The following is a 27,732-nucleotide window of genomic DNA, read 5'->3' as shown; positions in this document are numbered from 1 at the left end:
TTTTATCAAAGAGTGCCCCCTATTCAATCTGCGCTCCAGTCCATGCCAGCTGCGTGCGTAACGTCATACTGTCTACGTTTCACTGTTTTGCTGGGCAGGGTTTAGGAAGTCAGTATATTTTTTTAATACTGTCGCCGTCGCTAGCATTCAGTTGTTTCCGTTGCAATGTTAAGAACTTTGTTATTGGCTATTCGATATGCAGCTTCTGTAAACCCGTGGAACTGTCTAAATAAATGACAGCCAGTATGAAGAGGGATAACCGAATGAGCGCTTCGCAGAGTTTAATTTCTGGAGGGGTTGCAGGCGTGTTTAGTAGAACGGCTACGTCTCCGCTAGACGTCGTTAAAATAGTAACGCAAGTGGGGACGTTTCACAGCAAAAGAGGCTTTCTAAATGCATTCCACACCGTGTACCGGGAAGAAGGGCTCCGAGCTTTCTGGAAAGGGAACTGTGTGGCTTGTATTCGTATCGTTCCTTACAGCGCGGTGCAGCTGGCAACTTACAACAGGTAAGACGTTTTAAAATACAGTTTCCACAAAACCGTCCAAAAAACAAACAAAAGAACGCTATAGATAAGCGAAGATATCATTTGTGCATGCGAGTGTAACGGGAATGTATAGTTTATCTTTAATGCTTTTCTTACGTAAGTATCTGTGTCGACATGTTTACATACGTGTCCCATATATGGCTGTATAGTGGCATATGTAATCCGTGGTTCTTATTGGATCAGAAAGAATCAGAGTACAGTAGATTGTTGTTATTATATTATGCAGATTAGATTTTAAATAAATCGGCATCATGTATAACACTTGTGGTGGTTCTCGTTCCCCTCTAAAGTGCATTTATTTATTTCCTGAATTGGATTTGTTTTCATAATTAGATCTGGGTTACTCCCGTTCCTTGCCATTCAGGGGCGCAAAAGCACTGACCCGAATTAGAATCACGCCTTTTATCGCTATCCAATCCGGCAAGGCAGCATCGCTCAGGAGATCTCGACGTCATTTGGGACGCTTTGTCATTGGAACGCGTTAGCCTTGATTTCCAGGAAGCGCGTTTTTGCCAGGTTGTGATTCATGGCACGTGGAAGATGCATGTCTTCCCCATGGCCCCTATATAAAGACCAGAGAGCTGTTGTTTTTGTATCCGTCCCCATGTGAGGTAGTCGTGCATGAAAGTGTTAGGGTGTACCATTACACAGCCTGCTGCAGTAACAGTATCAGTATCAGTGTCACTTCAATGTTGTGTTGCTATTTTTTACTTCATGGATGATCTCTGTGGTAATCCGTTTAAAAGCACGGTTCTGTTGTCCCATTAAAAGTACATGGCAGCAAACAGCATGCTTCAGTTTAGACAGGCCTATTCAACACAGTGCCCCCATGGTTTAGAGCTAGCAGATTGTGGGGATTGAAGGAGGCCCCTATCCGTACATTGGACTGTGATGTACCGTTTCATCTCTGATTTAGCGTGTTGGTGATGTGCTTGTTTAAATTCCAGGTTTATACAGCTGCACATGGATGATCTGGGTCGTGTTTCCCAGTGGAGAGCCATAGTGGCTGGAAGCGTGGCCGGAATCGTGGCTGCCCTGGTGATATATCCCAGTGACGTCATCAAGACCCGTCTGGTCGTGCAGAACAGCCTGGATCCTGCCTACAGGGGTGTGCTGCACGCTCTGCGCTGCATCTACAGGAAGGAAGGCTTCCTGGCTCTCTATCGGGGGGCCTCCTTAACAGTCATGGGTAAGCAGAGCATGCAGATTGAGCAGGCATGTGTTAGTCCAGTACAACGCATCGTTTGCACTGTAATCCCTGCGTGTGATGTTCTGCGGGCTGGTTGATGGGAAATGCAAATACAGCAGGGCAGACGCTGCAGTATGTAAATGTTGGAGTATGCGCTGGTGGAATGAGCAGCAGATCTCTTTATATACTGCAGGTACATAGACTTTGTCTTTCCTCCTTGAAAGAGGAACTGTCCAGAGGAAGGAGACATTTAGTTTAATATCTGAACTATCAACTTGTTTTCCCCACTGTGAGTGAGTGCGAGGGGATAAACGTCTTCCCATAGACTTGAAACACTTGAAGTTCTCTGTAGTTGTAGCTCCATGAAATCCAAGCTTTTCTGCCAACTGCTCAGAGCAAGAGTGTTTGTTAATCCAGTAGATGGCGCTACACGGCTGTGCTAATTGTGCTTTCGTTTTGTAGGTGCTGTACCGTTTTCCTGTGGCTCGTTCTTGGTTTACATGAACCTGGATAAACTGTGGGGTGAGCCCAGTTTCAGATTCACACCACTACAGAACTTCATTAATGGCTGCCTGGCTGCAGGGGTGGCTCAAACACTCTCCTTCCCCTTCGAAACTGTGAAGAGGAAAATGCAGGTAGGAACCCTTACCTGAAATCACCTTCCTGAACCATGTTTAACCCTAACCCTGACCCTAACCCCCTCCCTTACCTGAAATCACCTTCCTGAACCATGTTTAACCCTAACCCTGACCCGAACCCCCTCCCTTACCTGAAATCACCTTCCTGAACCATGTTTAACCCTAACCCTGACCCGAACCCCCTCCCTTACCTGAAATCACCTTCCTGAACCATATCATCAAACGCCCTCATCACTAGTTTAACACTAACCCTAACCCCCTCCCTTTTCGACTTACTCCCTCTTTGGTATCCAGCCCTGGTTCTGGTGCTCTCTCACTCCCACACACTCTCTCTTTCTCTCACTCCCACACACACACAGAGTGCTGAAGAGCTTGATCATGGCAGATATGTGACGCGCGGATCCACGACGAGTTACTGTACTATAATAGTAAATGAGAGAAAGATAGCTTGTTCAAGTGAGGTGGATTTTTTTTTCCCATTTAAAAACATAACAAGCAGTGTAGACTGACTCAATGGTGGGCTGTCATTAACAACCCCTGTGAATCCTGCTTTATGCATTTACAAGCTCCAGCCACTAGAAAGCACCCTAGTACCTTAGCTACAGTCTGATGCGCATTACTGTAAACTGTTTTCTTGCTAAATGTTGTTTGAAAAGACAAACAGTCCACAGGCATGCATTCTGCAGTAGTCACATGCTTTGTAATTTGGGGAACTTACACAGAACTTCTGCTTGTGCAACAGTATTGTGTATTTCCTTATGTAATGATTTGACCTCTGAACACTTCAAACTGCAAAGTTATTTGTCTTATGGGTGTGGGCTAGGGTCACCGAATCTCCTGAACCTGTTCCGTCTTGCTCTCAGTATAATTTACTTTGAAGGCTATAAATGAACCTGTCCCGCTGCACATAAAGTTCACAGCTGTTGTAATCAGTAACCACTCGGTGATCGCTATACAGTGTTCGTAGGTCAAAGACTGCTTTCTTCACAGCAGACCGAAGGTACAAATCCATTGTCTCACTGTACAGATGGAATGCTCTATGACACTCCAGTCCAGTTAAACGTACAGGGTAAAAACTGAGCAACAATGAAGGAACATAGCGCCCCGAGTTCTACTCTGGTCTTTGTGTTCCATTGGAATTCTGCGATAATTCAAAAATAGCCTCAAGCTTCAAAGTACAGAGCTTTCAGAAGCACGATAGACTCCCTAGTGCAAGTGTGGCTTTCTGATGTTCTGGGCACTGTCTTTGAATGACCTTGCCTGCCCCCTTCGTCTTCCTTGGTGTCTGAAACAAAACAAGCTTTGTTTGTTTACAGTCACCAAAGGTAGCTTGCCTCCATTTCACTCTATAACTGAAAACTGACCTAATATTTAAGGTAACAAGCTTTATAAACACAGATCATGATTTTGACCAACGTGAGAATCTAGACCTTAATGTCAACTATATACTTGAGCTCCAGTTCATATTTAAAAATAGTTTCCTAGTATGCTATACAAATGTAATCTCTTACTAGGGACAGGCAGTGACAACCATTTCTTTTAGCTTTGTGTGTGTTTGTGTTTGAGTATAGTTATTGGGAGAGGGTGGAGTTTTTATTTTTTACTGGTGGTAACTGGTTACTGTTTCGATAACATTTCTAGGTGTGACACCCTCTGGTTCAAACAAGCATTTCCTGTACGCAGCATACTGAAGAGATAGAGCCTGTCAGACGGTGCTCCCAAGATTCTCTGGGGGAAGGGCGCAGCTGAAAACTGTTTTCCAGACTTTTAATGTCTGAGTCAGTGAGCACTAATTCATGGCTGTGATTGTGGGCAGAGACACACGCTGTGACAGGGGAAATGTACTATAGCGAAAATAGTGACAACAGCAGCAAGACATTGAGATAGACAGAAAATAGTAACACCTGTCATAACACTGTCAATAAGGTGTCAAGACAGCACTAATCACTGCATCTCATTTGTATACGGAAGCACCTGTCAACTGAGCCCTCTGTCAGTATCTCAGCTCTGATTCCCCATTGTGACTGAATCTGGCAACAGGGAGATGCAGCTTGTATATATTACAGATTGCAGTTCCTTTCGAAATGAACACTGCCCATTAACACATGTGCAGAGCAGATATTGCAGGTTTACAAATGTGGATAAAAGCTTGAGAATCACTAAAACAAATCTTGGGGTGTTTTAAAACATGTCTTTATTTTGAGGGGTCTTCCGAGTGGAATACGCATCATTGCTCAGACTTGTTCATCTTGCCTCCCCAGGCTCAGAGCCCAGTCCTGCCCCACTATGGGGGAGTCGATGTTCACTTCACTGGCATGGTGGACTGTTTCAGACAGGTAGTGAAAGCGCAAGGATTCCTGGGGCTGTGGAACGGGCTGACTGCCAACCTTCTCAAGGTGAGTCCACAGTTGTATTCTTTATCTGACAAAATGCAAGGTCAGCTTTCTATAGAAGACCTGCTGCAATGCACGGTCACCCTTACTTAACTTACAGTAGGTCTGCTATTGATGTATCAAGACCCCCCTGAAGCATTTCTGAGACCCCCAGTTTGAGAACCTTTGCTAGACGCACAGCGTGCCTAATTAGCCTTCCAGGAGTAGCCTTGCCTTGTGTTGAAATGTTGAATACAGGGCCCTCTGTTACCATGCGTCTTAAATAAAAAGGTAAGCAAAACAGACTTTTGCTAATCAAACAGAAAGAGTGAAACGGCAAATAAATAAGCACAGTATAATAAATGTTATGAATCCCAGTTAGCCCTGTGAGAGATTAACACCATTCCCACAGAACACATCTTTTAGTAGTGGATGTGAATGTGCTGCCTGGAACTCCCCGCTGTGCCAGCTCCATTCCCTGGACTGCTTTGAGAATGTACTGTGTGAAGTGTGCTAGTCAGCTGCCGTGTAACTCTCCACACAACGCAGAGTGATTTATAGACCAGGGGGTTGGCTTGATCAACTTCTAACCTGCCGGAACGATGTGAAAATGCTCCAGTAAATTAGAATGAGATCAAATCAACCCCTTAGACAAATATGATGTTCCCACTCATTGTCACAAGTTCCAGTCCGCCTTACGCACCAACCCCTCCTAAAGGACTTTCCCAGTTCATGCTGTACCACTTTCACTGAAATCTTCATGCCAAAGTGAGACTTTGGCTACAGCAAGCTTTTTTGTCATTTTTAAATATTTGAGTATATTTGTATGTTGTTAATTTACCACCTTTTTTTTTTCAGATTGTGCCGTATTTCGGATTAATGTTCAGCTCTTTTGAGTTTTGCAAGCGCGTTTGCCTCTATAAGAACGGTTATATCGTGTCTCCACTCAGTTACCAGCTGGCACCTGGAGTGGACCAGAGCCTCGGACCCCAAGAGTTGAGAGAACTGAGGAGATTGCTGAGGAACAGGAGCTTTAAATCAGAGCAGTCCACTGTGAGCAACAGGTGGTGAGGCTGAGCCTGGAAAAAGCAACAGAGACTACAGTATTCAACCAAGCAATACCTCTTCTGCAAACGCACTGAAGATGCAGCTTTTTATTCAACGCGAGATGAACCTCAAAATCATAGAAGAGCAGGAAGAGGAGTTCTTCTCTTACAGAAAGACCTTTAGTGCATGTTACTGGAATCACTGGCAACACTGCTACCCCCTAGTCTCAGAAATAGCAACAGCAAAAAAAGAGGGGTTTTTTTAAAATTACAGCCGGTTTGATATGAAAATGGTGTAAAAGCCTGAACCGTCATTCACGCTTGCTTTTGAGATGAATGCATTTTAACATTCATGTGACAAACTGCACAAAACTAATAACCAGGAAGTTACAGTATTAATTGAATAATGATCGTCTTCCGAGTTGTTTGTTTTGATTCCACTTTTATTTTCCTTTCCCCACGGGGCGCGCGTACTTGAAGGTTTTTAGACTCAAAGAGTTATCAGTTACTCGATGCTCTGTTTTAAAATCTGGAATCTACAGATTTGAAAAAGCAAATCATCCAAACCTGTAAAGGCTAAGCTCACACTCCTGGACTGAATTCAGGTATGTTCTGCTTCAGTCACAATTAATGCAATGCTTTCGTCTTCACGCTTATAGCTAACTGTTGTTTAAACGGATCGTATTCACAGAGTCCTGAGTTATTTCAATTTTTAAAAAAAAACTGTTCTGCAGATTTAGAAAAACAGTGATGTGTTTTATTACTATTCGCAATGTACAAGTTCATACTGTTCAATGCTGTTTTATTGATGTTACATACATTGCATTGCTGCTGAGTACAGCTCTTTTAATACTGTATTTATATATAAAATCAGGTGTTTTTCTGGAACAAACCGTGTTGTGGTGGTTTTTTGGGGTTTTTTTTATTTTAATTATTCCGTTCAGGGATCTGTACATTTGAGGGCAGACATGCTGTCAAGTTCATTGTAACATGCTTACAGGTCGCTAAATACAGGCACTAGGGTTGGACAAAATATTAGAAACACATTCAGTTTAGCACTGGCCTTGGTTTGAATGAGCAGTCACATGACTGAATAGTTTGTCATGCACATGTCTGTTGTAGCGAACTGTATTAAACCTGCCTCCCTGTGGCAAGTTGGTTTCAGTCACAAGGGCAAGGCTGAGTTAGACAGAGGTCTGGGGATCAGAGCTCGGTTGGCAGGGGGTTCCGTTGACTGCACACTGTCAAAAGTGATGGACCTGCAGAAAGAGGTCCTTGAAGTTTCGTTCTCTGAGGGTTGAGGGTTTAAACTATTCCAAATTGTTAATTAAAATGGCTTCAAAATGCAGATTGATCAAATGGCACAAATGCAGAGGTTGACGCAGTAGTAGTAATGATTTCCTCTGCTTCTTCATCAGCTGGTCTCTCAGGAAGGGCTTGATCATAGGGGTACCGCTGGAGGACTAGAGTTCCACAGCAATTTTAACACCAAATGCAGACTGCCCTGTCTGCTTATGACGTCTATACGCTCTGTTTATAGTGTTATGTCATAGGATCCTATGCAACATCTACTAGGAAAAAATAAAAATGAAACAAAAAAATAATAATAACAACAACAATATCCAGGTAAAATGACAGCTCTTAATTAATTACATACCTCTGAAGCAGTATCACAATGTGTTATTTATTCGCATTGTCATAACCCTTTTATAACTAACCTCGGGTATTACAGTTGTTTGAAATGTTACGCTTGTAACCGTATTACAGTGAAAGCGCCGAGTGCACACGTATCTGGAGGTCACAGTGAATGAAGGTGACTCTCGAAGGGTTAATGCTTCTATGTATTAAACGCAGTGGCAGTGTCTGTCTATGAAATGTGGGGGTTTATTGATTCACATGGGGAACGATTAAAAAGGCATTTATTTTCTAATTTGCGTTGTCATTATTAATTAGCAATTGTCTGTTAATCTAGACAGGTGTGACCTTGGTGGCACAGTTAAAGCATTATTTTAACACACGTATTCTGAAGACGAGCCGTGTTCAGTACTCTTTTTTTCTACTCGTCTGACTTGTGATTGTGATAAAAACTTGTTGAAAGGTGGCATAACATTACGATGAAGTAGCCACAGTTTAAGGTTAGTTTGAAATCAATAAATAAAAACTAGTTACATCCGCACGTTCAGTTGTGTTTTTGTTTTGTGTTGTTTGGTTTTGTTTGCCCGTTATGATGTAATTGTGTGAGAAAATCAATTGAGAAATACAATGTTTCTGTTTTTTCCAGATACATAATTTCGTACACTTTTCCGAAGCAGTGTTACTCTGTTACTTAGTAACGCCGTTTTGTCTACGTCACGACGCGAGCTCACTGCTTCACTCCGCCCTAAAACGCCCCAAGGGCCAATAGCATTCCTGTTCGCTGTACTCCCGTTGTGTCTCGCGATTATTTCCAATTTAAAGTCTTTCTGCGCTATAAAAATCGGCCATTTCGACAGAGCCGGCGTAGAGCTCAGGGCTGAAGGGTTTACCTGTAATTATATACTGCTGCTTGAACTAACAGATACAATGTCTGACGTCGCTTTGTCTTTCGCCAAGGACTTCTTGGCTGGTGGTATCGCCGCTGCCGTCTCTAAAACAGCTGTGGCACCAATTGAGAGAGTCAAGCTGCTTCTGCAGGTAAGCATGGGCTTTTCATCGGTTTGCTGTGTAAAGACGAGTATTGAGAAGTTAGACAGCCTTCTGTATGATGAGTGACTCTGGGCTAGCTTCACAGTGACGGCAGCTATTGAAAGGATTCCCTGTCAAGTCCTGCGAACAGTGGAGCATCCATGGTCAAGCCGAAAGCAATGTTAAATATGAGATGTCGAATCTCTTTAATCATTATTATTCATAGATATGTCTATTGTACATTTTTTTATAATGAATAGCCGGTGAACAAATAAGACACCGCAGTCTGTTCAATTATTTTGCTTAAACATAGAGTAAAACCATTAATCGGGCTGTATTAGCTAGTTTGAGCATGAAAACGTACCCTTTTTATGTTATTTAATGTATTGTATTATGCCGGTTCAGTTCTCTTTCATGTTATTTACTTGTAGTGGGGCTAGGGGTCTCTCAAATTGGCTGCTGTGTGTTCTCCCAGACTACACCTTTACCCGAAAGTGTATGCCAGCAGTTCATGTCCGTTTTGTGCAGAAAGGTCACAATTGATTTCTGCTTCCAACCCAAGGTCGTGACAAAGGGGAGGCCCAACCAAAGAGCCCTGGAGTTACAGGAAGTGAAGGTTTTATTGATTAGCTGGAATTTTAGAACTGCAAACTTCGCAAACGGGTCTTTTATTTGGGCTTGTAGTACCAACTAATAAGTGAGAATTAAATTATAAAATGTAACGCCTTTTACTCCATAAGAAGACGATTGTCGGTACCGGCAATAGAGCCTTTGTCCTGTCAAGGTGGCTGCTAAAGCACCCGGTTACGCCAGCACACTGGCGAGCTTTACCTGGAAATCACATTTGTCGCGTTTTAAATTGCCCGGCAATATTTTGTAAAGGGTTTTTTGTTTATTTTATTTATTTTTTTGTATTTAATTCTATTTAGGCACGTGCCCTTGCCAGTAGTAGTCGGCTGCTCCATTTTGAATTCATCAAAGTTGGGAGAGTGGGAAGCAGCAGTATACCGGTGCTAGTTAACCTCTACTTCTCTTTTCCCTTCCTTAAGAGGTTTTGCAAATTTAGCAAAATGTGAAATTAATATTGGGATTACTTTTTTTCTTTTTAAATGTACTCTGTAGGTTAACTGGGCACACACAATGAATGCATCAGTTTTTGGAAACTGCATTTGTTTTGTTTTTCAGGTGCAACATGCAAGCAAACAGATCACAGCTGACAAACAGTACAAAGGTATTGTTGACTGCGTGGTCCGTATCCCCAAAGAGCAGGGCTTCCTGTCCTTCTGGCGCGGAAACCTGGCCAATGTCATCCGGTACTTCCCCACTCAGGCCCTCAACTTTGCTTTCAAAGACAAGTACAAGAAGGTCTTCCTGGGCGGTGTTGACCAGCGCACCCAGTTCTGGAGGTACTTCGCTGGTAACCTGGCCTCCGGTGGTGCTGCTGGTGCCACTTCCCTGTGCTTCGTCTACCCACTCGACTTCGCCAGGACCCGTCTGGCCGCCGATGTTGGCAAAGCCGGTGCCACCCGGGAATTCAACGGTCTGGGCGACTGCTTGACGAAGGTCTTCAAGTCTGATGGCCTCAAGGGGCTGTACCAGGGGTTCAACGTCTCCGTCCAGGGTATCATCATCTACAGAGCGGCTTACTTTGGCGTCTACGACACGGCTAAAGGTAAGCAACCCACAGAGCCTCTGAACAGGAGGTAGATACTCCTGTGGCTTTCTTTGCATGACTTTTTTATATTGTCGTCTATGTAACTAAAACAATGCCTTTTCCTCCCCCCAGGTATGCTGCCAGATCCCAAGAACGCTAGCATTCTTGTAAGCTGGATGATCGCCCAGAGTGTGACCGCCGTTGCCGGTCTCGCCTCCTACCCCTTCGATACCGTCCGTCGTCGTATGATGATGCAGTCCGGACGTAAAGGAGGTAAGTTCAGCTCCAGACCGTGCACGCATCCACTACAGCCCCTCCACCTCTTATGTAGTCCTAAGTTGTATCGTGTCTTGTTTTAATATTTGGCGATCTCCATGTTAAATGGCCATACTGTGACTTAACCCTGGCACGTTACTGGGTGGCTGACCTTGTTCTTTCAAGACCATGCAAATATTCCTTTTAAAGAATCTGTTAAACTGGGGCTGCCTGGCTTGAATCCTAGCAGTCCACCTCCATTGGCAAATGCTATAATTCAACACAGAATATTGTTTTTGTGCATTGATGTGTAGTGCCTTATGTAGACCTATTAACCTGAGACAGTACAGGGCTTCCTGTTAGCTTGCATGGTATCTTAGCATGACTGTTGTAAACAAGGACCAGAAGTATCATTTTGTATTTGTGTAATTCAGTGGAGTAATCTCTTTATTTCTTTAATTTCTAGCTGACATTATGTACAGCGGCACAATTGACTGCTGGAGGAAGATTCTTCGTGATGAAGGTGGCAAAGCCTTCTTTAAGGGAGCCTGGTCCAACGTTCTCCGAGGCATGGGTGGGGCCTTTGTGCTTGTCTTGTACGATGAGCTGAAGAAGGTCATCTAAGCTAACAGATTTGTTGTGAAATGGTGTGTTTATATGTAACATATCTCTGTACATTTTGGAAGGACTGTCATAAATTCCGCCTTATTTATAGGGACCAGCTAGTTTCGTACTAGTTGAACTCTGGGAAACAATCACTTGATCTCTTTTTACTTTACACCACTTATTTTTATTTTTCATTCAATGTCATTCCCATTTAAAATGCCCCGACCCCAAGAGCTCTACAATTTTATTCAGCCTGTCTGTTTTTAACCATAACCTAAACAAAAAATAAAACTCTTAAATTAACTTAATTTACATTTTGTACTGGTTTTTATTTTTTATAATAGTGCTTGAGTATAAAGTGGTGCAGTGAAAATTCCATAAAAGCAATGACCCAATGATAGGATTGAAGGTAGTTTTATTTGTGAGCAGAGAGTAGTAAATATTGGCACCTTTTGAACTGGCACAGCACCCAGGTTTTGGCTCTGGTCACTTGTTGAAAGCTCAGATGGATTTTGGAATGTAGTAAAGCCAGTCCGTGCTTAGTGCTTTATGTTGGCTTAAAGCCAACGCCAACTGTTTGTAACCTGTGCCAAGTATAACGAATTACGTGGCAGCCTACAATACAAGGTCAGTTCACTATGTGTACTGGAGGAAGTCATGGCGTCTGTGCCAGAATTACTCCTGTAGCTTAGTCCTCAGAACCTCCATTTGATAATAAACTCCTGGCACGTGCATTCCCTGCTATGGAGGGTATTGCAATCCAGGTCGGGTGGCTGTTCAGGTTTAGTCACAAGGGGGATGCATGGAGGGCTGCAAGCTTGTCCCGTGGTGGTAGAATTGAGCATGCTGACCTGAAAGGATTAGAGCTGCCTGCTTCTCCCCAGGTAACACCAAGTGGCTGAAAAGAGCTGGCTATCTGGGGTGGGGGTGGGGGTGGGGGTGGGGGGTTATGGGTGTTACTGCTAAAGAATCTGATGGATGTGCTGGATTACAGTCCTGGCTTCTAAAAATAGCACATTCTCTGTCCCCCTCCCCCACACAAGTGCATTCTAATGCAGTTCGAGTGGCCTTTTAACCTGCTGCTGCTGCTGGAGGCATTTCCTGTCATGGCTGAATATACAGATCTCCTTACTCTGTATCCTAGATAGCCAGTACATACAAGCCATCGTTATACTGTCTGATTACCAAGCAATGCATTGCAACCTTCTCAAGATATTAATGTAATGTAGCAAATACATATTTGCAGTGACTGATTAATCTGGTGCTCAGAAGTGAATGGGAATGACAGTTTTGCTGTAAATATGGTTTTATATAATCAGACTATGAAAGTGGGTTGGGGGTGGGGGCTACAGTCTTTCATTTTTAGGTGCCTCCAGGTTGAATGGCTTGTCCTCAAGGTCACAAACCAAAAGTCAATGGCCAAGAAATGACCTCTGAATCCCTGATCACTTCTAATCCAGAGCACCCTGCATCATGCCTGCCAGGTTGAGTGTAAACCTGTTGAACAGTAAGGAGAGAATAGTGTGGATATGAGCAGTGAAGATTGCCTGTAAACAAATCATGAGAGAGCACTAACAATGTGGGAATAGGCTTGGGAGCACAGACTTTAATTTAAAAACACACACACACATATATATATATATATATATATATATATATATATATATATATATATATATATATATATAATTATTATGTATGTATGTATGTATGAAGAACGATTTATTCATGTGTGATGTGGTTCTTTTGAACTGGTATATCATTGTCTGTTTGCAATAGGAGCCTGTGTTGCTGTGTTAGAATAAGCCAGGGCAAGCTGGTTGCAGCTGTGTCTGTGTTTCAGCTCTGTCACTCCCTTCCATGAGGCAGAGGAACCGGCTCCACACAGGCGTTGTAGTTTGTGTCAATCTGGTTTAGCCTTCAAATGGAATTCCACTCATTTCTCACTGACTTGATGGTGCGTTGCACACATTTTCACATGGGAGTAAATCCTCATGCTCTGCTAAGAGATATGAACCATGCAAGGTGAACAGTGCAGTGATGCCATGGTATAGGCTAGTTGTAAAAAAAAAAAAAAAAAGTCAATACACTGGGCAAATTTGCCACAGGGTGCCCGCCAGCATTGTGCCTTTAGGGAGCATTAAATTCACAAGCACCAAAACAAAGATCAAGTGACTTTGAAGCTTAAAAAAAAAAAAAATACATAATGGAGTATCAATCCGGACTCTTGCAAGCCACATTGACACAGGCACAGCAGTCTGTAAAGATATGTTATGTTAAATGAGTGCAGACAGTGGGAAGCAAGGCTTTGGCTTTGCCTGGGAGTGTTACACGTGTTTGAGATGCTTGCAACCCGACTCTGCTACTTGACAACACAGCTGTGAGTTTACCAAAGAGAACAACACAACACTTACGCTGCAAGGCTACAGGTCTGCAAAGCTTTTGCAATACTAAGATATTTGGTTAATTCCCTATTCACTGCCACCAAATACAATGGCTTGCCAAACTATTAAGTAACTTGTTTCCTTCACACTACTGTATAGAATTACAGTGGTGTGGTCTTGACTGGCGAGAACCAGCTGCTAGAGAACGAATCCCGTTGATCGCTCACCGCTGAGTCTGACACTAGGTTTGACAGCCCATACAGCAGCGTCCAGCGTGCGCGCATGCTCTGCACCAACTCCGTACTCTGACTGCAGTGTTTTCCAGGGGCTGCTGGCTGCAGAGAGAGGGGGCTGTAGCACTCGACTCTCATCCCTTTAACGTCAGTGGAATGTGGATTTTCGTTTGCACGTGGATCATACATTGTTTGCATTAGTGCTAAAAAATAAACTAGAGAGGGCCTTTAAGGAAAATATTTAGACAACCTTGGTTCAATTATATTGTTTTATATTTTTCAAAAGCAGTACATACAGATATCTAATATGTTTAAGTCTTAAAATGTCATGCAGATTGTCCAGCACTCGGCCGCAGGTACAGTCCTTGGTTCTGCCCAAACTACACAGTTATTGATGCATTCTGGACACTGTATTTGTATACTGGCCCTTTAAATGCATAGATTTTTTTTTCTTCATGTGATTACGATGGGGATTGCAATTTACTAGTACACGTGACTAGCCTCGCTTGACTGGTGACGTCATCTCACGGAACATCAACTCGTTGGAACGCTGGAATTGCTGAAGAGAATGTGGGAGGAGCACAGACCGCTGCCACCTGGGTGCCATTCAGCAATATATTCGTCATAACACTGCAGGTCAAAGTCTGTCGAATTTCTCATTGCGTTGTCTTTATTTAACGATCAAAGAACCACAGTCAGCTGAATCTGAGCGCTGTATTGACGGGAGCTGGGACAGCACAGGCAGTATCACCCTCTCCTCACCGCTAGTATCACATTGTGATTGAACAGCTAAACAATTCATTACAAATGAGAAGGAAATGACATGTGAGCCATGCATTCAAGCGTACTGCTTCAATGAGATTACAACAGGCTAAGGGCAATAAGGACAACGTCTCCCTTTAAAAGAATACTTTACTGTGCACTGTTTCCCTTTGCATTGGGTTTTATAGGGATTACTGTTCCCATAGTCTGTAGTACTTCGAGCTAAATGATCTGCTGTCTCCTTCACATTTAATAGATTGTTAAATTATTATTATTTATTTCTTAGCAGACGCCCTTATCCAGGGCGACTTACAATTGTTACAAGATATCACATTATACATTTTTTCACATTATTTATTTATTTTTACATACAATTACCTATTTATACAGTTGGGTTTTTATTGGAGCAATCTAGGTAAAGTACCTTGCTCAAGGGTACAGCAGCAGTGTCCCCCACTGGGGATTGAACCCACAACCCTCTGGTCAAGAGTCCAGAGCCCTAACCACTACTCCACACTGCTGCCAACAATTTACTTTATCAGAAATGGGGCTCAGGGAGAGTTTTCTTTAAAGAATGATAATTATATTTAAAAAGAAAAATCAAGAGATTTTGTTCTGCTGTCAGCCTTTCCTTGAATGAAAACACTGTTTTTCAAATTGTATATTGTAACAATAAAATGAAAAATTAAAAACGTCATCAAGAGCACGCTTGTAGGTTAATGACGCGCTTTACTCACGAGGGTTCCTAGAGTAACGGGAACTGTTAAAACACATTTTGACCGACTTTATTTATTTTAAAATGTATACTACTGTTAAAATCTTACTATATCAAACGTTCTTTCCATCCACCTCTGAGATTCACAACTGCAAGGGAACTCCATGACTTTTTCACGAGCAGGAATGCCCACGTGAAGGTTAGTCCTTTGACGTATGTGAGTCACTCTCATGGTTGCCTTATATGGAGACTGCGTCGGCTCAACAGCGTAGAATCCTCTTACATCATCACACTCCAGCTTGGGCCAGAGGGAGCCTACCGTTCACACACATGTAAATGCAGCGCCACCTTGTGGGGAGAAGAAGAAATGGGGCTTGCGCTTTTTTCAAAGATACAGTATCAAAAAAAAAAAAAACATTAGTGTGGATCAGAGGGGTTAGAAGAGGCATTTCTAAACGTTATCAAAAAGTAAGAGCTCTTAGCTCAGTAGCCCAAGGAGTGGTTCAGTCATTCCTATCTAGCTCAAACAGCTACGCAGCATAATGTCAATGGCTTTTCCATATCCATCTTCAAGCCGCATCGATCTTGACAGTTTCAGTGTAACGCGTGTTTTTAAATGCCATGTTACTGGAATGAAATCTGCAAACAGAAACTTTGACGCTATTCTCAGTGCTTTGTTCTTTTAATTCGTGGGTTTGAAATGTCAGTTTTGAAGGCAGTAATGTTTGTTTGTTTGTTTTTCATACACCCATTTTACAGGCTTCACTCGTTGTTAAGATGGCAGTGGTTCATCGCACAGTCACCTGGTCAGTATTGAAAAGCGTCTGCTCAGTGATTAAGCTGTGCGGTGTTTTTGAAACGCTTTAATATCATGCGGGGAGGTGCTGTACCAGAGGCAGGTCACTCTGTCCTGGTTTAATAGGTATAATGAAATTAGAGACTACTCTAGGACGTGGATAGAGGTTTCATTGATTTAATTAAATCATTCAGAACATGACTGGATCAAAGCTGTGGACTGGAAGGGTCCTCTGTACACTCTGCACTTAGTCCTGCATGAAACCTCCAGTCTCATAATTCAACAGTAGTATATTCACTCGACATGCACTGCACCCCGTCCTGTGTTTGAAAACTACTCAATCTTATTTTCCGTTTCCACTGAAGAAAGCTCCTAGGGTGACCACTTGGGTGTAGGTTCACAAAACAGAGTGCATTCTGGTACTTGTAGTCCAGCCTGCCCTGAAGAAAAAGCTATCGGTATGGATAGGGATGTGAATGAAAAGAAACTGACCCAGTGAACCTTGAGACATATGGTCACCCGACCGAAAAGGTTCATGTGTGTTTTGATGTTTCCAAATCTGTTTTTGAAAGCAGCTTTTAAAATCTAAGCTGGTTTAATTTGAAGGCAGAACTCAACAGAAACGAGACATGATTAGATCTGCAGTAAGACTGGTTAAGGTAAACTGGTTTTCTTCAAAAGATCTCTCCCAGTGGGAGGTAAATGAAACACTTAGAGTCGGGTAATCAGTGACCAGTTGAGAGCAGATTGAATGGGACCCATTACTGGCATCAGCTTTTTATTATCGCACAGAAAGCAGAGACAAGAATAGCAGCGGGTAAAGAACAACTCGAGTTTCCAATTCTCTCATTGTAACATTCCCAAAGGAAGCATCTCCACAATCAATGCCAATATGAATGACTTCCGCAGAATACAACTGCGTTTGATTTGGGTCACCAACCAGTAATAGTGGCAAAGGACACGATTATATTCCTAGCAAACATGCGATATGTGTCTAGGTTCTTCAGTGATACCATTGGACACCTCAAGACACTATCGTTGCATTATGAAAGTCGTGGTACCCTGGCAACACATCCATGCGTTACTGATCTAGGATACCAGGCTGGTTTCTGTGTGAGTATAAGGCAAACTCCCCCACCTCATACCTATTCTGCTTCAATCTAACGCTTTCTTTTTTTTTCTTTTTTTTTTACCATATTTGGTGTAAAATGATGACATGTATGGTTAGGAACCAGCAGTGCTCGAGCCCTCTTTAGTTACTGTCAATAATTATTGACTCGATCACCTTGGCAGATTATCGAGCACCACTTCATAAGCCTAGATATCTTGACAGCCACGTACTTGCGTGCGAAACCAGATAGCATTGCTCAATAATTATCTAGCCAGGCAAGATTTCTAGGATCGTTTTAGCCACCCTCTCTGATGATCTTGGGTCGGTTTGTAGCCACCTTTCTTTCTTGTTGTTTCCGGGAAAGCGGTTATGCTAGTCTGTCTGTCTGAGATCGCCTTAGGAGAGAAATGAAATCGAAACAGCACGACGACCAATTACACGACAGCCAAACCGCGTCCAAAACCGCTAGTATAGCTAGCAACCGCCGATGTAAAGACATGTTTAAAAAGCTAGTCAAGTTGAAAGCCATGCACTGGCGGTACTGGATCACTTTAGTTCTGATTGTTTTCTCGCTATTTTATGACGGTATATGGACAGCATTTCAAACAGCAGTCTGTTGTTTCTGTACGATTGCTACTACAAAGATCCCTGTTGCTAGAAGGACTCGAAATGAAACTGCTACCCAGACAGAGGTGCCTGAAGAGCATTGCACGGTAAGTGTGCCGCTGCTTGTTTTCAATCATTGATATTTACAACATGACTGGAGTGGAGTGGAGTACACAGGCTCTTAACCGAGCAAGCTTAACAACTGATTGTGAGATTAAGTATACAGAGCTGCAGGCACGCAATTTGACTTTACTAAAACAAAAACATGGCTCACCTGAAAATCCAGTCTCCAATAATACATTCCTAATAAACTTTTTTTAAAAAAATAATGAAGAAACTTAAAGCTTTTAGTCTCTAGGGTACGTTGAATGGCACACAACATAGCTTAGACATTCTTAGTTTAAGACATAGCTTAAATTAAGAATGTCAGAGTACCAAGTTATTTATATTATTGTTCACTTTGTACTGTAAATTCGGTCGACTCGAGAGTGGTTCTGTTTCTGCAGTACCGGCAATTGTGACGCGTTATAGGCGTTTGCATGCTGTTGGTTTTACTGTATATTGTGTAATACAATAGTCTCAATTATTAACCGTATAAAACAACATTTGTATACGCCAGTTTAAACAGCGCAAATTTTAACCCCTGGTATATTTATATGAAACTAACACTAGACGGAAGTGTTAAGAACCACAGGATGTGGTCTTTTGTCAGGCTAGTTATATCTTGCTATCTGTGTGTGAACCCGGGGATAAGGGGAAACGATGTATGTAACTTTAAAGCTAATACTGTGTGTTATTTCAAATGGTAAATGATAAATGCGTTGTTGTATTAAAATGCAATCCCACGTGACTCTTTGTTTTTGCGTGTTCTATGGAGTTATTCAATCGGACGTGTAAGTGTATAGCATTGCCGTTAACAGTCTCCCTGAAGGCTCAACATCAACAGAAAGTTCAAATAGAAAATGGAAGAAGATTTGTAGCTTTGAAAACACCCCGCTCAGTAAAGAAGTAAAGAATGTTGCAACCCCTATATGTGTGTTTTGTTTGTATAGGAAACCAGACAAGAAGAAAACAACTCTGGTGAAGATGACACTGATTCCTATGTCAATATTAACCAGGAGTCCCAGCCAGTGACACAGTATCCTCACCTAAAGCAGGCTCTAGGAAAGGGTAGGCTTGCATTTTCTATTGCAGTTTAAAATGGCTGAGGTATGATATTTGATGGCGTTGGTCTTTTAAGATGGTCTTTTGGATGATGTTGGATCTCTTTCTCCCCCTCAGTGTTTGAGTGCGCTTACTCCCAGTTTGTCCTGCTTTGGTATGATGTTCCTGAGCCCAGAGAGAGACAGGTGCTCCACCAGGCCCTGCTACAGGAGTTCCACACCGACGTGGATCAGCTCATTCAGACAACACGACACGTGGAGACGATGACACTGGCTGTGGGGGTCGTCCGCATTCTCACTCAGCATCTCCAGAGCAGCAGGCTGAACAAAGGGTAAGGCTGGCAGCTCACTCTGTAAACGGCTTTCTGCGTTATTTCATTGGGATCTCATAATGTTCTCGTTTATTATATTATTAATACAATCCACATTTTATTCCGGCAGGGTATAGGTCAGCCAAATAGACCTCTCTGAGCTTGCATACTGTTTTGCTGTCCTAACTACAAACACCATGTCGGTATTTTATTTTTACTGAAACGTTTGACAAACAAGACAAGAGCGATAGAGATTTAAAAACACCACAGATCACAGGGATGCTGTAAATGCAGCAGGGCAGAGGCTGGGCGTGAACTGGCGAGTACATCTTTAAATTAGTTCCAGGGATAGCCTGCTGCACAATATCCTGTGAGTCAGAGTTGTATTTGCACCAAATACCAGCTGTCTTAAATTTAAGGAAGTGTGGCTCGTGTGAATACCAGCACCCAACTGACAGTTCACTGGAATCAGATAAAATTTGCAGAAAAAAAGACTCTCAGCATTAGTCCCCTTTAGTGCTCATGAAAAGTTCCAACATCACAGCTGCTCAGCCTGTTTGATACAGTGTCAGGGCCAGGGCACATCACCACACCACAAGTATATCAAAGTACCATTGAATATACCGTTGTCATAATATCATGAGTCTATAGAATCGAAAGACTCTAGTTAAATTCAAGCGTATTAGTACTTCTGTGAGCGTTTGGCTGAATCTAATCACACTGTGAATGCATTTATGTATGCAGCTAGAGGTCATATTGTAATACTCTATACTGTCCATGTAGCTTTCTACAAAGTGTCAGCGCATTGTTCAGTTTCAAGTATTTCAGCTTGAGAGCAGCTGTTTGCGTGTTCTCAGGAAGAAGCAGTCCCAGTCCAGGGATGAAGAGTTGGCCTTGCTCAGAAAGTGCTCTGAAGTTCTGATTTGCAACCTGCTCCCTCCCTCGCTGTGGGGACTGAATTATATGCAGCATTTAGTGACTGAAGTTGTATCGTTGAAAGGTAGGTAGGTTTTCCTGACTGCATCTTTCTCTATTCATTTACACTTGTGTGATGCAATATATATATATATATATATATATATATATATATATATATATATATATATATATATAATATATATATATATATATATAAATTGCTAAGATGGAGCCCTGAGAAAAGTCCCCCTTTCTGTGCTTGTGTGCTCTGTGGTACACAATTGTTTTTCACTCTATCTGGTGTCAGGTTAAGTAATACTTACGAAGCAGACCTGATGATCACTTCCTGATTGAGCAATGCCTAGTCAAACAAACACATCAGCACCATGAAAGAACCTAATGCAAATGGCTGAAAGGAATTGTTCAGCTATGTGAATGGACCTTTCCAATGAGACCAGCACAGACAGCTATAGAGAACAGGGGAAGGGGCACGGTTGTCAGTGTTTGCCTATACCTTTGTTCATTTAGAGGAAGTGTTCGTATGGACGTTTATCTAAAGAACCTCTTTTGTCATGAAACGTATCTGTCCATCTGTGTCACACTTACCTTTCAGCATACATCTGCAGAACCGCTGATCCATGGTATCAACATTATTTATCATAAGCTATTGAGAGCACCATATTCAGGGGATATATGGAGGTGTGTGTGTGTCTGTCTGTCCGTCCTTCCATCTGTCTGTCACACTTAGGTTTTTGTATTGTGCATGTCTGGAGACCGCTTATCACATTTTCAATAAACACTTTGTGGCCCTTTATTATACTGCACTGTTCTTTACCTCATGTTGATACCGTATATGTCATGTGCACCCACTTGTTTCATGTAGTCTGTGGCCGGGGATTGCATTACTGGCATCCTTGTCTCTTTAGTTTTAGAGCCTATGATTAGCATGCTGTCAGATCCAGATCATCTAAACCAGTTGGTGGTGGGCTTGTTAGCTGAAGCAGAACTTAATCCTCCACAGGAAGACGAGAGAGCAGACAAGCCACAGTAAGTACAAACACACCCCTTTATACTTGGCAGGTTCCTAATGCTCTTTCAATGCTTAAACCAAAATCCTTTTGTAAAATGCATCCTGTTATTCATCCTTAAAGAGGAAGCAGCGGGGTTCTGGAAAATATAGCGTTATAAATCTGCACATTTTGCTACAACTGTTTAAATAATGTATCTGTCATTTCTTTTCCTGACAACTTTTTACACGAGTAGTTTTAAAGTCTGTTTCAAACAGTGTTGCCAGATCAGAGGTTTTCCTTCACGTTTCTGCTCAGGGCAATCTGGAGGTAGGAAATGGGCAGTACCACATCATGGATTGTTATTGCTGTTACCTTTTTGCCATAATCTATAACCAAATTCTAATCCCTACTGTGGAAACATCATTTTTTCTCACCTGTCTGTCCTTAACTACACTTCGCAGAGAACCGACAATGGAAGAGACTGAAAACCCACCAGAGAAAAAGAAGAAGATGCGTGAGTATATGTGTTCTCAGAACGATTTACCATTCTTGTGGGTTTTATAGAACTTGGGTTTATAGTTTTCTTAAATTGAACTCCCGGTTTAAAATTCCCTTTTTAATCGTGTAGTTTTCCAAGCACGTGTTTAATTGCAGGTAAATGTAATTTCTTAATTGTGAATCAAATCTGTTTGCTTTATTTTTTTTTTTTATTAATGCATGTTTTTTTTTTTTAACTAGGTTCAAAGATTGCAGATTTTTTCAAAATAAAGAAACCCAAAAAGAAAAACAAGAAGCAGAGCTTTCGTAAAGAAGACGCAGATCCTGAACCTGGAAATCTCAGCTTCAGAAAACTGGGGGATTCTCAACCCAGTTTATCTGAGGCATGTCTTTTTTTATTTATTTAAAGTAACATTGGGCTTTAGAATTCGAATCCTGTTCCCACATTCTGACCCAGTTGCTCATGTGCACAGTAGCCAGCTTGCCCATTTAAAATTATTTCTTATCTTTTAATTTAAAAGCCTTTCATTTTTGTTTAAATCTTTTTTTTAGGCTGATACAGAAGACCTTGAGAGTGATAGTGTTATCAGTTACCCAGAGACCTGTTTTGTTTTCCCATATGAACTGTGGAAAGATGGACATTGGAAGATAATGGTTTCACAGGTAAGCCTTGTTTATCAGAACTGCAGATCTGAAGCATTCTTCACCTGCAGAACATGACTGCTGATTTGAGGAACGTTTGAGAGTAACTGTTGGGTCATTCCAGCTCACCTGATGCACACATAACCCACATGTGATGAGAACAGAGTGCAGGGTAGGTGTGCACATGCAGAAGAGCTGTGGAGCGCCTGTCACGCATTGTGAGAATGTGTCTGTAGGTGGCACTGTCCTGCATTGTGAGAATGTGTCTGTAGGTGGCACTGTCCTGCATTGTGAGAATGTGTCTGTAGGTGGCACTGTCCTGCATTGTGAGAATGTGTCTGTAGGTGGCACTGTCCTGCATTGTGAGAATGTGTCTGTAGGTGGCACTGTCATGCATTGTGAGAATGTGTCTGTAGATGGCACTGTCGTGCATTCTGAGAATGTGTCTGTAGGTGGCACTGTCCTGCATTGTGAGAATGTGTCTGTAGGTGGCACTGTCCTGCATTGTGAGAATGTGTCTGTAGGTGGCACTGTCCTGCATTGTGAGAATGTGTCTGTAGGTGGCACTGTCCTGCATTGTGAGAATGTGTCTGTAGGTGGCACTGTCATGCATTGTGAGAATGTGTCTGTAGATGGCACTGCCGTGCATTCTGAGAATGTGTCTGTAGATGGCACTGTCGTGCATTCTGAGAATGTGTCTGTAGGTGATAGTCGTGTGTCATCCTGTGCTCTGTAAGATCTGTGCTTACTTCACTAAAATAATACAACATAAAAACGGTGTTGACTTGCAGGTGTGGGAAGAAAATGAGGATTTGTCTTTCACCATTCACATTGAAGAAAGAGATGACCGTTTCCAGTGGAATGTGAAACAGACCCTGACGGCATTTCAGCAGCTTCTGAGTTGTTTGAAAGAGGTAAATGCAGTGGTGTCTATGTGATCAGCCCAAACCCAGCTGGGATAAGCCACCCCTGGGTTTTATTAGAGCATTTTACAGCACCTATATAATTGTAAGTCGCCCTGGATAAGGGCGTCTGCTAACAAATAAATAAATAATGAGGTGGACTGTGGGAAACACTAGCTGGCGCTGTTGTGTAACCAGAATATGAACCTGAGACACACACAGCTTTACATCCTCTCTGTGCAATTATAAATAAAGATGCATTTCCATTCAGTGAAATTAATTTATAACTGATAATACCACATCTTCTATTTCTGTTTGTTAGGTTCCTGATTTCTCATCCATTTCTGACATTGTGGAAAGCCGGGAGCAACCTGCTGATGACGAGTTTCTAGAAAAAGCCAGACTGAAACTTGAAGATTTTTTAAAGGTAAGTGTGACCCCTGGGAAGAAGTCCATGTGATCACAGATGATTTGATTTGATTGGACTTTTGCCCGCCTCCAGCATATCTTCTCTTCCTCAACATCTTTCCTCAGGAGCTGGTGTTGAATCACCCGGCTGGGCAGAGTGAGGAGCTCTTCAGCTTTCTGCAGCCCCCAGAATCCCTGCTTGAAAGCGAAGAGCCTTTGATGGAAGTGTGGAGGCTTGTGAGAAGCGTAGTTTCCTTCTTTGCCCCTGGCGAGACGGAGGAAGAGGTGAGGATGTGTAATTCTTTTAAAGACGCAGTTTTGTGATTGATTTATTTCTTTGTGCACACAGTGCAGAGCTTGAAGGTGTGTTTTACAGTATAACCTTCTCCTGCTGCAAGTAGAAGCAGAAACTTAGCACGGGGTTATAAATGACTCCAGTGTCTTTGAAGCAACTTTAAAAGCAATTTAAGAAATGAGTTAGAAGACACAAATGTGTCTCTGCTTATGTATTCTCTATATATCAGTATCACAGTATTTTATGATTTTACAATTGTTTATAATTTTCAGGACCAGAATTGTTCTGAAGACACAGTGATTCTTGATGAAATTGATGGCATGGATGCTGCTAGCTCATCTTTAGGAGGAGGGGACCTGGAAACTGATGCTGTCCCCATCAGAGATCACTTAGTAGAAGATGCAGCCCCCCTGTTGGTTACCCCAGCTGCCTGGGGGGGCACTGACTCAAGTGGAGACGAGGTCTGCAGGGAGGACAGAACCCATTCAGGAGACAAACCAAATCCGGATCAGTCCAACATAGCGTATAGAGCCCTCCTGATTGGATCAGCTGACAGTGAGTGTAATCCATCTGACTCTGAAGACTCCAAGATGGAATGCTGTATTGAAGATTCCGGTTCTAAGGCATCCCTTCCAAACGGAATCCCCCCGTGTAATTCAGCTGATGTGGTCGATGGGAATAGGTTAAGAGGCAAGACTGAAAAAGGAAAAGCTAAACTCAACACCAGGAGGCAAGAGACAAAGGCAGAGAAACCTGAGAAGGAAGTGACCAAAGCAATATTTGAGCTTTTAAAAGAAATAACTAGTAAGTACAGCATGATACCTTGAAATGGTCACGGGGTTATCTTGTAAGAAGGCCACAGAGAACAGTTTTATTTAACCTGTATTTTGCTCTTCTCTTTCAGATTATTCGTTTATTGTACACTGTTTGAAATTCATTCCATCTTCCTATCTGGCAGTGTAAGTTGAACCAGGTTGTGTTTTTATGTTGATTTGCTTATTAGATAATTGTGGCACACAACAAAGTATTTGTTCCAAATCTGACAGAACGAGTGCCACCAATTCCTGTTCTGTTTTCTTGAATGGGAATGATTGAACAGTGAAGGTAACGAAGCTGTGCTAACCCTTGAAATGCAGGAATAATTGATTCAACTGAGTCCTATGCACAGGGGTTATAGTCGGTGGTGGATTTGGTCAGTGTTTACAATGAAGATGTACAGTAGAGGATTGCAGCCCCATGCAAACTGACCAAGAGAGAGCTTTGGGAAATACCTAAGGAAATGTAGGAGTCTGTTTAGCAAATTATTAACCACAAGACTCCAATTGCATTGCGGTTTCACTCATTCCAGGTTTTACTACGAGCTTGATTACCCACTGTATATAGGTAACAAGCTCAGGTGTGTCTTATAAACTCATAGTAAAACCTAGCAAACTGCTTTGCAATGGGAGTCTTATTTGCATCCCTGCTTACCTTACCCTAAAATGACTGCAGAGTTTGTGACTGACTTTCCATTCTGGAATACATTACAGGTTAATAAGCATAATTCAATGAGATGCTCGTGGTCAGGGCTTTAATTGGTCCCATTTATGAATTGAATACACGATTGGAGCCAATGGAAAACAGTGGGCGTCTTTGAAACTCATTCGGTCCTCTGATCCTAGGAAGGTCTTATCGAAGCTTCATTTGAACGAGAAGCAGGTGACAGCCTGCGTTGAGCACCTGTGTGATAAGCTGTGGCCCAACGGCATGCCTGCAGAGCCCAGCCCAGAGAGAACGAGCACAGAGAAAAAACAGACCAAAGAGAGGGCAGAAGAGCTGCTGCTGAAAATCCTGTCTCCATGTGAGCACTCCTTTGAGACTAGCCTAGTAGTATTTTTACCTGCACATTCTTTTGCAGAGAGCCAGTACATTGAAATGCTGGGTGTGTATATTTTTTATAATTATATTTGATGCATTGCCAAATTTTAAACTACTGTATGTTCCTGGAAGAGTGCAGGACATATCGGAGTTACATATCAGAAATATGAGTAAGAAATGCCCCATAGAACAAAGGTAGTAATTCCTCTAGTGGCAGGTTAGTGGTGCATGGCAGATATTATTTTAAGAGGCATATTGAGGCAACATGGGAGTTTTAAAAAGGTTGCCGGGATGTGATGACTGAAGTTAGTTGATATTTCATAATCAAACCAAGTTACTGTTTACCTAACGAAACAGACATACAAATAGCACAGTTCATTCCATTTGACATTGACTCTCCTGTCACTGAGGGTCGTATTTAGGTATTTTAATAAATCAAATTAAAGGAGTTAAATGTGTAAAACACTCTTTAAGTGTAACTTGCTGCTGATTAACTCTGATGGGTGTTCATTTTTCAGACGGCTTATTCATAAAAGCCAAGCATGTGAAGAGTGTGTTCAACACGTTTCAGGATGTGGAGGCCAACAAGACGCTGGTTTATGTGAGTGTGTGTTTCCTGAGAAATATAGAACAAAAGGAGGCTCTGGATTTCACTCTAGTGTACACGTTTCTCTATTGTTTAGACTATTGCCGTCCTCTCTGAAATGTTTATTCTACCTTATATTATGAAATACCAAGAATACACTACATACCCATTGTGAAGCTTCAGTGTTTGTACACCGTGGTGCAAACCTTTAAACAGTGGTTTATAATACACTGCTGCTTCCTTTCCAGACGTCATGCTACAGCGATGGACAGAAAACAGCTGGCTATCTGAGCAGACTCTGCATCTTGGCAGCCCTGAGAAACAGGATCTGTTTGACTCTGTACAGTGTATGTGCAAGACATTGATTTTCTGCTTTGCTTTCTTGTTCTCTTTTAGATGCTGTTTTTATTTCTATGTAAGGCGCTTGTGCCTGGAGACCCATCCCTGGATACACAGACAATTCCCAGGCTGAACAGACCCCTTTAGCTAAACCCACGGGCAGGGATGACAAAGACATGCTTCTACTTGCAGAGGACCGGGTCTATTTTAATGATCTAAAGGGTAGCAGGTCTAAATACTGCCACCTTTTAACTCTATATTACCAGCTGGACATTGCTTATGAGAGTAAACACTTGTGTAGTCCCTAAGGCGAAAGTTTTTCAAAACAAGTTTTATTTTTTGTTGATGAATTTCACTGTGAAATTTTTAAGACGGTTTGACCAATGGTTAAGATCACAAATCAGTGTTGCTTTGTAAAATAGAACGTGCATGGCTAGTTTCACAGACCCAGCTGTACATAACAGAGAATGTAGTGTTACCCACATACATGAAGTTACATTCCTTTTTAATGTTGAATTACTTTTGTACTTTTGTACTTATATATGTCTCAAAATGTGTTGTCCTGAATTTATATTAAGATGTGTGTAAATCCTAAACTGTTAAATATGAGTTTTATGTTTGTGGTAAGCTGTATTGTGTTTTTTTTTTGTTTTTTTTTATTAAAGCTGGATTTATTTTCCTATAGTTACACATGGAGTGCAGAGATTCTTCTACTGAAACTACACAGCAACAAATTATATTGTAAACTGGTGGCACATTTACACAACGCCACCAGTAAAAAATGTTCTGAAAGGATTTATTTGCTTAAAATGGAAGACGAGACTACTATTGGTATATACCTCAAAAGTAACTGCAGAATTATTGCAGTACATTTAAGCTAATATATATTTCAAAGATTTACTGTAAATGACGTGCAATTTAAATATACAATACACATGCAATTTAAATATACAATCTTAATGTATTTAACATAATTGTGCATCTGACTGCTGCATATGTTGACTGCACAGAACCGTGAACACATTGACACATGTTATCTGCTCCAGGTGGTTGTGTATTACACTGATTAGCTGTGTACACAGTTAGGCAAACGGACTGTGCAATTAACAGGAATACACCACCTCCAGCAAGCTTGGCTTTCCTGTTGAACAAATATTGGCCATATTTTAAAAATCTATCTGTAAAATGCTGAACATAAAGTAATGTAGCATTTGAAAAGAAAGTA

The 27,732-nt window shown here is 41.9% G+C and overlaps 3 protein-coding genes across 4 annotated transcripts; all 3 read left to right on the top strand.

The window, feature by feature from the left end:
* The first annotated feature begins 37 nt into the window (after nt 1–37).
* On the top strand, nt 38–6,503 carry LOC117412257 (solute carrier family 25 member 43-like). 2 transcript variants are annotated; one of them, XM_034903906.2, is made up of 5 exons: nt 38–508; nt 1,495–1,736; nt 2,199–2,371; nt 4,636–4,770; nt 5,697–6,503. In XM_034903906.2, the coding sequence occupies exons 1-5, from the start codon at nt 234–236 to the stop codon at nt 5,781–5,783; spliced, it is 912 nt and encodes a 303-aa protein (XP_034759797.2). In that variant the 5' UTR covers nt 38–233; the 3' UTR covers nt 5,784–6,503. The 2 variants fall into 2 exon arrangements, with proteins under 2 accessions (XP_034759797.2, XP_034759796.2); XM_034903905.2 differs by having other exon boundaries at nt 39–508; nt 5,605–6,503.
* Nucleotides 6,504–8,272: 1,769 nt separating this feature from the next.
* On the top strand, nt 8,273–11,279 carry LOC117412258 (ADP/ATP translocase 2). The gene is made up of 4 exons (XM_034020469.3): nt 8,273–8,465; nt 9,642–10,128; nt 10,243–10,383; nt 10,832–11,279. The coding sequence occupies exons 1-4, from the start codon at nt 8,355–8,357 to the stop codon at nt 10,987–10,989; spliced, it is 897 nt and encodes a 298-aa protein (XP_033876360.1). The 5' UTR covers nt 8,273–8,354; the 3' UTR covers nt 10,990–11,279.
* Nucleotides 11,280–17,191: 5,912 nt separating this feature from the next.
* Nucleotides 17,192–27,138, top strand: LOC117412044 (uncharacterized). The gene is made up of 16 exons (XM_058989388.1): nt 17,192–17,685; nt 18,631–18,748; nt 18,860–19,073; nt 19,910–20,052; nt 20,897–21,017; nt 21,442–21,494; nt 21,719–21,861; nt 22,031–22,141; nt 22,912–23,034; nt 23,345–23,449; nt 23,557–23,715; nt 23,998–24,529; nt 24,630–24,684; nt 25,387–25,565; nt 26,101–26,183; nt 26,565–27,138. Exons 1-16 carry the CDS (start codon nt 17,380–17,382, stop codon nt 26,652–26,654), a joined length of 2,535 nt encoding a protein of 844 aa, XP_058845371.1. The 5' UTR covers nt 17,192–17,379; the 3' UTR covers nt 26,655–27,138.
* Nucleotides 27,139–27,732: the final 594 nt, after the last annotated feature.

This window comes from Acipenser ruthenus, chromosome 16 (genome assembly GCF_902713425.1).
Source record: "Acipenser ruthenus chromosome 16, fAciRut3.2 maternal haplotype, whole genome shotgun sequence".
Classification (NCBI taxonomy): Eukaryota; Metazoa; Chordata; class Actinopteri; order Acipenseriformes; family Acipenseridae; genus Acipenser; species Acipenser ruthenus.
The sequence above is the reverse complement of the archived record's forward strand: the minus strand, read 5'-3'. Positions and strand labels throughout refer to the sequence as shown.